Source organism: Myxocyprinus asiaticus, chromosome 9 (assembly GCF_019703515.2).
Source record: "Myxocyprinus asiaticus isolate MX2 ecotype Aquarium Trade chromosome 9, UBuf_Myxa_2, whole genome shotgun sequence".
NCBI lineage: Eukaryota > Metazoa > Chordata > Actinopteri > Cypriniformes > Catostomidae > Myxocyprinus > Myxocyprinus asiaticus.
This window is the reverse complement of record NC_059352.1, coordinates 52934795-52943768: the sequence shown is the minus strand read 5'-3', so window position 1 is coordinate 52943768 and position 8974 is coordinate 52934795. Positions and strand designations below refer to the sequence as shown.

Below are 8974 nucleotides of genomic sequence, written 5' to 3'. Positions count from 1 at the left end.
GCCTATGATACCATCAGTAGGCCTGGGCTCTGGGTTGTTCTTTGTGCTTTCGTAGTCCCTGACCATCTGCTCAATCATTAAGGACCTTCATGATGGTAAAACTACGTGGCTGGGAGTCAGAGCCATTCCCTGTACACCTTGGGGTGCGACAGGGATGTCCTCTTGCTCCCACATTATTTAACATCTATTTTGACCACACAGTTTGTGAAGCCTTCAATAGCTGTCCCGGAGGAATTTCCATCTGGTACAGATACAATGGGAGGCTGATCGATGCCCGGGTGCGGTCAAGGGATGGCTCCGTTTTGCTCAACCATGTTATGTATGCCGATGATCTGGTAATTGCTGCTCACTCAGAGGAGGAGTTGGGGGTGCTGCTGCTGAACCTGGAGCTTGCCACTAAGAGGTGGGGCCTTACCATCAGCCCCACCAAAACTAAGCACCTGCCTGGGTATTTTGTACCATCGGACACTCCACCCCCACCAACTCCCAATTGGTGATAGAGCAGTTGTGGAGAGAGTGGAGAGTTTCCCATATCTGGGCAGTGTGCTCATGACTGGCTCCGGTTTAGCAGCGGAGGTCTCACTCCAAATTAGTCGAGCGGCATTATCTTTTCATTGGTTGCGTAATGCTGTGTGGAAGCTACCTGGTCTGTCACTCCGCGCGAAGCTTCATGTCTTCTCAGCCACGTGGACCCTGTTAATGGAACATCTTCGCCGGTTAGAAACATTTAGGATGACCTGCTGGATTGTGTGAGAAGCTCACAAATCCTTAAAAGATCTGGACAAAGTCCCATCGGTGAGCTCCTCCGGCAGGCAAGGCTGCGCTGGCTGGGCCATTTAGCCCGCATGCCCAGCCACCACATGCCTAAACAGCTTTTGTTCGGCTGGATTGAGGGGGCTAAACGGGTGCAGCATGGGTTAGAGAGGAGATGGAGTGATGTGGTACAGGAGAATCTGGAGCTGAGTGGACTTGCCGCTGACTGATACCAGCGGTGTAAAGATCGGCCTCTGTGGAGGAGGCTCGTGAAGGATGCTACTGGGCAGTTGGAGGCAGTCGCCGTCCAACAACAACGGAGGGCGGAGGAGCGATGCTCACAACAATGAGCGGAGCGTAAGGTGGCTAAAGCACAGCAAGTTGGCACAGTAGGGGGCACAGGTGGTCCATCAGCCAGTTGTCTCAGTCAGTCGACCCGTGGCATCTGGGTCTGCCCCGTGACCTCCTGCCAGCGGGCTTTCGACACTTCACGTGGCCTCAAGGTGCACATAGCCTGGCACAAGCGTCGTGGTGACGTCACCGCCACTTAGTGGCGAATGGTGTTTGTTGTTGTTGTTGTTTTTGTTGTTGTGTGTGAGTGAATGTGTGAGTGTGTGTGAGTGTGTGTGTGTATGTGTGAGACATTATCTTTTCATCGGTTGCGTAACACTGTGTGGAAGCTACCTGGTCTGTCGCTCTGCACGAAGCTTCAGGTCTTCTCGGCCATGGTCGTTCCCTTCCTTCTCTACGCTTGCGAAACGTGGACCCCATTAATGGTACATCTTTGCCAGTTCGAAACATTTAGGCTGACCTGCCTACGATCCATCTTGGGTTTAACCAGGCTGGATTGTGTGAGGAGCTCACAAATCCTTGAAAGATCTGGACAAAGTCCCATTGGTGAGCTCCTCTGGCAGGCAAGGCTGCGCTGGCTGGGCCATGTTGCCCGCATGCCCAGCCACCGCATGCCTAAACAGCTTTTGTTTGGCCGGATTGAGGGGGATAAATGGGCGCAGCACGGGTTAGAGAGGAGATGGAGTGATGTGGTACAGGAGGATCTGGAGCTGAGTGGACTTGCCGCTGACTGATACCAGCGGTGTCTAGATCGGTCTCTGTGGAGGAGGCTCGTGAAGGACGCTACTGGGCAGTTGGAGGCAGTCACCCTCCAACAACAACGGAGGGCAGAGGAGTGATGCTCACAACAACGAGCGGAGTGTCGGGTGGCTAAAGCACAGCAAGTTGGCACAGTAGGGGGCACAGGTGGTCCATCAGCCAGTCGTCTCAGTCAGTCGACCAGTGGCACCTGGGTCTGCCCCATGACCTCCTGCCAGCGGGCTTTCAACACTTCACGTGGCCTCAAGGTGCACATAGCCTGGCACAAGCATCGTGGTGACGTCACCTCCACTTAGTGGCAAATGGCGGTTCTTGTTGTTGTTGTTCTTGTTGCTGTGTGAGTGTGTGTGTGTGTGTGTGAGTGTGTATATGTGTGTGTGTGTGTGTGAGTGTGTGTGTTTGTGAGTGTGTGTGTGAGTGTGTGTGTGTGTGTGTGTGTGAGACTGTGTGTGAGTGTGTGTATGTGTGTGCATGTGTGTATGTATGTGTGTGTGTGTGTGACAGCGTGTGTGTGTGTGTGTATGTGTGTGTGTGAGTGTGTGTGTGAGTGTGTGTGTGAATGTGTGTGTGTGTGTGTGACAGTGTGTGTGTATGCGTGTGTGTGTGTGAGTGTGTGTGTGTATGTGTGTGTGTGTGTGTGTGTGTGTGTGTGTGTGTGTGAGAGTTACACACACATTGAAAGCAGAGACACTTGCCCTCCCGAACACCTGTGCGCATACCAGAGCAGCAAATAAAACCTATTTTAACTCTGTTTGAGTTAACAAAGCATATAGTAGCCTTTAAAATATTATTTTAAACTTTTTGAAAGACACACGCGGTGAACGATGACGTCACCACACATTGGTATAAGCTCAGAAAGAGATGCATTTAGAAAACAATGCCTAGACATAATATAAATGTACATTTAATAATATATAGATATGATGGTTATAAATTATAATTATAAGTTCTATTTACGGGAGGAAAAAAACAAACTTATATTCTGGGAACCGAACTGTTAATGTGAAGTCCTGTATTTACAGGGGGCGAACACTAGATGCCGCCACACGACATGAGAAAACAAACGTGCATCATTTCGCTCACGCATTGTAAAGTTTTTTTGTAAACTTAATATAATTATTGTCAATATAATATAATATAATATAATATAATAATATATAATATAATATAATATAATATAATAATACAATACATAATATAATATAATAATATATAATATAATATAATATAAGAATATTAAATATAATACAATATAATATAATAAAATATAATATAATATAATATAATATAACAATATTAAATATAATACAATATAATATAATATAATATAATATAATATAATATAATAATACAATATATAATATAATATAATATAATATAATAATATAAAATATAATGTAATATAATATAATATAACAATATTAAATATAATACAATATAATATAATATAATATAATAATATATAATATAATAATATAAAATATAATATAATAATATAAAATATAATATAATATAATAATACAATATATAATATAATATAATATAATAATATAAATTATAATGTAATATAATATAATATAACAATATTAAATATAATACAATATAATATAATATAATATAATATAATATAATATAATATAATAATACAATATATAATATAATATAATATAATAATATAAAATATAATGTAATATAATATATATAACAATATTAAATATAATACAATATAATATAATATAATATAATAATATATAATATAATAATATAAAATATAATATAATAATACAATATATAATATAATATAATATAATAATATAAAATATAATACAATATAATATAATATAATAATATAAAATATAATACAATATAATATAATATAACAATATATAATATAATATAATATAATATAACAATATAAAATATAATATAATATAATATAATATAACAATATTAAATATAATACAATATAATATAATACAACAATATAAAATATAATATAATATAATATAACAATATTAAATATAATATAATATAACAATATTAAATATAACAATATTAAATATAATACAATATAATATAATATAATATAATAATATAATATATAATATATAATATAATATAATATAATATAATATAATATGATCTAATATAATATAATAATATAATAATATAATATAATATAATATAATATAATATAATATAATATAATATAATAATATAATAATATAATCAGGGTTGTGAGGGTTACTTCTGAAATGTATTCCACTACAGATTACAGAATACGTGCTGTAAAATGTAATTTGTAATGTATTCTGTTAGATTACTCAAGGTCAGTAATGTAATCTAAATACTCTGGATTACTTCTTCAGCACTGGTAGATTCTTCACTTGCTTTGATTATAAATAAGTTTATAACAAGTGAAAAAAAAATTGCCAATACATTAAGACAAAATACACTTATATTAAAAATACCATAAAAATATTGTTTTATCTCATCAAGAATAAGAATTTTGCTCTAAAATAAATTGTCTTAGTAGAGAAAGAAAAATTATGATCTAACATGGATTTTTTTGATATGATCATGCCCGGTAACAGGTGCGTGTAAATTGGCTAGAAATAGTATTTTAGCTTAGTATAAAGATAAATGTTCACATGACAATTTACACAAGATTTATTTCTATTTCTGTTGTTCCAAACTTACTTCAAACTTGTTTCTCTGTCTGTTCATTTGTAACACATCTTTAGAAAGTGTTTCATTGCTGTTTAAACAATCTTTTATCATTTCATTTATATTTAACTCAATACACTAAATATTAAATGAAACAAATGACAATAAAATGCAAAGTAATCTCTTCAGTAATCAAAATACTTTTTTAATGTAACTGTATTCTAATTATCAATGATTTAAATTGTAACTGTAGTGGAATACAGTTACTTATATTTTGTATTTTAAATACGTAATCCTGTTACATGTATTTCGTTACTCCCCAACACTGAATATAATATAATATAATCAGATTTCACCATGGCCACATTCAGTATTACAGTAACCTGTAGAACATTTGTCTCATGACAGTATGTTCAGAGAGTTTATCAGTTGTGCACTTCAGTTTTCATCAGATGATTGCGAGCCGTAAGTGTGTGTGATACACGTTTGTTGCATGGCCATGGGTATGCAAGTGCAGCTCAAGCCTTGTGGTTTGGTGTGTATGGCTCACTGAAGTGTGTGTGTGTGTGTGTGTGTGCACATGGTGTTTGTGTGTTTTCGGTAAACAGGGGAGAACTGAACTGAATTGTGTTTCCATGTTAGTGTGCAAGAACAGCAGCCCATCTGCAGCCACCCACAGACGTGTGCCCACAGTCACCCTACATACTAACACCCAACACCATGTGCAATCCAGTGCGGTTAACATGAAAGTACTGACAGACACAATGAACTGCTTACTGCATTAGAAGTTTATCTAACCCAGATCGCTGAATATCTGTTTAACATCATGCACTTTATGTTTTAACTTTTATAAAATGAACAAAGGAACTTTCTTTAACTGAGTGCATACTCATTAACACATAATGACTAGTAATACAGAATAACTGCTGCATCAGGAGTTTTACTGCAATGCCCGCTGACTGCAGGATGACTCGAATACTGTTAGACAGAAGTGTTAGAGAGAAAGTGTTGATCTGAGAAAAACACAGACAAGATACAATATTTAGGGCAACAACATTACCAGATGAGGGGCAAAACTTTCTATTTGCCCCTATACACTCACACACAAACACATCTACACGTTCTATCAAGGTGGGGACTTTCCATGGACTTCTATTGTTTTTGTCTGCATACTGAACTGATTATATTTTCTATCCCTAAACTCAAAGAATCTTGGGATTTAATTAAGACATTATTTAGTCCTTTTATCAAGCCGTTTTCAAACCAATGTAGGTGAACACAGGTTTTACTGTTCTTGTGGGATAAAAACACCTACACACACTGTATTCATGGTGTGTCCTATATGACACATACACAAACCGTTCCATTCATGTGAGTGTGAGAAACTTCATAAATATTGTCAATGTGTGTGAAATGTGTGTAAAGGTTAAACATCAATCTCAGCTATCTTCCAAAATATTTAATATAAAATTACAAAGAACATAATTTACTTTAAATCAGGTGTACTGCATGAGTATGAGCACATTTTATTTTTTTCAGAGAAAGGTTTGTATATTTTACAGTTACAACAGCTTTAACTACTGACATACAGGATATTATGTTTGTCACAAAAGATCCCAGCATTTCTAATGTTCATGTGATGAGTCCTGTGAATCCTGTATGACCTGATCATTGTCTTTTTGTGTGTTTTCAAATGTAATTGTGACTAATTCAGTTCACATTTAAAGCCATGAGACTGAACATTAAAATGCCATAACGTGGTGAAGATCATTCGCATTTCGTGGTGATGGTGGTCTGTGTGTCTGTATGCGACATTCAGGAGGGGTTAATGAAGCTTCACGTTTTCATTTTGACACACTTTCCAAACTGCGAATCACCACCATTGGACGTGGAACCATGGTAATTCATGTGGTCTTTGGGTATGTACTATGTTAATTCCGTGGTATTCATTCAGTACCATGTATATATCTCAAAGTACCATGCTAAGCCAGGGTGGGATAAACTCATAATTGGACATTAAACACCTTTTTCCATCCACAACAATGATCTGCAATGAGGGATTCTGCTGTAATCTGATTATTGTGAATCTGATCTGTTGGTTTGAGAAGGACACTTACAGTTTCTCTTTCATGCTACATGATGCTTTACGACTGTCATTCCCAATTTGGAATGCCCAATTCCCAATGCGCTCTAAGTCCTCATGGTGGCGTAGTGACTCTCCTCAATCCGGGTGGCGGAGGACGAATCTCAGTTGCCGCCACGTCTGAGACCGTCAGTCTGCGCATCTTATCACGTGACTTGTGGAGCGGAGACGTAGCGCGTGTGGAGGCTTCACGCTATTCTCCGCGGCATCCACGCACAACTCACCACACGCCCCACCAAGAGCGAGAACCACATTATAGCGACCACGAGGAGGTTACCCCATGTGACTCTACCCTCCCTAGCAACCGGGCCAATTTGGTTGCTTAGGAGACCTGGCTGGAGTCACTCAGCATGCACTGGGATTTGAACTAGCGAGCTAGCGAACTCCAGGGGTGGTAGCCAGCGTATTTTACCACTGAGCTACCCAGGCCCCCTACGACTGTCATTTTTTAAGAGTCTTTAATTAAATCTGATTTCTCACGATTCAGATTCAGTTTGCTCTGAACTTCTGAGTCTAAGCGGTGCCCGAGCTCATTTGAGACACAAAGATGCCGTCAGAATGAATCATATTTGGGATTAGTCTCAGACGTTCAGGGGTGTGTTTCACATACATCAATGTAGCTCACCGCTTCATTGGAGAAACTAGTTAGTCACGACTGTTTCATGAAACCATTGTAACTATGTCGCAAATCAGCTCATCCATCATTTGAACCACATTGGTTCAATATTGTCGTTGATGACATTACGCACTACTACAGAGATCGAATGGATATCAAAGTTGCGACTCTGTAATGGAAAGAAAGAACAATATCTATTTAAGTCCACTTGTTATAAAGTCAAAACGATTTTGCGATTTTCAAAGACTGAACTTCAATTGCTTTCGGAGGTGGTAGAAAATCATGAAAAAAAGCTGTTCTCAAAGTTTTAAAATACTGCCACAAATGCTAACAAGGAAAAAGTCTGGGCAGATTTCCCTCAAAAAGTAAAGCAGCAACTAACAAGAAACTACAGAGCTGTAGATCTAACCACACAACTTCGCAATGCTGTTTGCTAATGTTCATAGAAACTATGGTTTCAGGAAACACAAAAATCTTTGAACTATGTTGGTAACAATGGAACTTGCGACCGTAATTTGCTAACGATGATTTTAGGAAACGCACCCCAGAACTGTTTACATGTGTTAGTCTAAAGCGTTCATGAGAGAACTGTTAATTGGAGTTTTGGGTAGACGGATTTCAAATTCGGTAACGTCGTCGCATTGCCCGATGAAATCGTTGTCTCCAGTCTGTGATGGTTTGCGTCCGTCTTTGTGAAGCTGAACTCTGGGAAGGCCACAGCAATCTTCCTCATCTGGCCGTCTTTGGTCATCAGGCAGCACTGACAGAGCAGCTTCAGGATCGCCCGGCGCATGTCTTTGCTCGTCAGGGTGTAAATGACAGGGTTAATGAGCGAGTTTATCATGGCGACGCCCAGGAAGTAGTCGGCCTTGAAGAGGACCTCACACATCCTCACAGGACACACGAAGTCAAGCAGCAGAAGCACAAATAGCGGCATCCAGCACAATATAAACACGCCCAGTACGATGGTGACCGTCTTTAGCAATGCCATGTACTTCTGCGAGCGCCGGGCATAACCTTTACGCTGGACGCAGCTCGGATTCTGCATGTTGGACTTGACGAAGTGAAAGATTCGTCCATAAAGAACAACGATTGCCAACAGAACCACCAAGAAGATGAACACACAGAAGAAGATGTAGCTTTTGGCATAGAGCGGCAACACGGTCGAGCACCAGTTCAAATTACGCAAACAGTTCCATCCCATTATTGGCAGGATGCCTAGCAACACCGAGAGCGCCCAGCTCGCCCCGATCAGAGTGAACATGCGATTGCGTTTGGCGCGGTGGTACGGCTTCATGTTGAGCATGGTGACGTAACGCTCAATGGCGATGGCAAGCAGACTGATGACGGACGCGGTGAGCGTGATAAAGACGCCGCCTTCCCTCAGAAACCACAGCAGCGGCGTGAGTTTCAGCGTGTTCGGACCCGACAGCACAATGTTTAGCATGTAGCTGAATCCCGCGAGCAGGTCGGACAGTGTCAGGTTCCCCAGCAGGTAGTACATGGGCTTGTGGAACTTCTTGTTCCTGTAGATGGCTGTGAGTACGATGCAGTTCTCCACAACGATGAGAAGGCAGATGAAGAGGAAGCTGATGGCTTCGGGTTTGAGTCCGTCTTTGTATCGGTCGCTGTCCAGTTTACCTGTGTAGTTATAATGTCGCTGAAGAACCTCGTTGCTTTGATAA

At 39.4% G+C, this 8974-nt stretch overlaps 1 protein-coding gene across 1 annotated transcript in view; it reads right to left on the bottom strand.

The window, feature by feature from the left end:
• Positions 1 to 4962: 4962 nt before the first annotated feature.
• s1pr5b (sphingosine-1-phosphate receptor 5b) overlaps positions 4963 to 8974 on the bottom strand; it is a 5459-nt gene continuing 1447 nt past the window's right edge. The window contains exon 2 of the mRNA XM_051706877.1: positions 4963 to 8974. This exon is cut by the window's right edge and continues 310 nt beyond it. Within this exon, the coding sequence (XP_051562837.1) occupies positions 7867 to 8974 (1108 nt within the window). The 3' untranslated portion in view covers positions 4963 to 7866.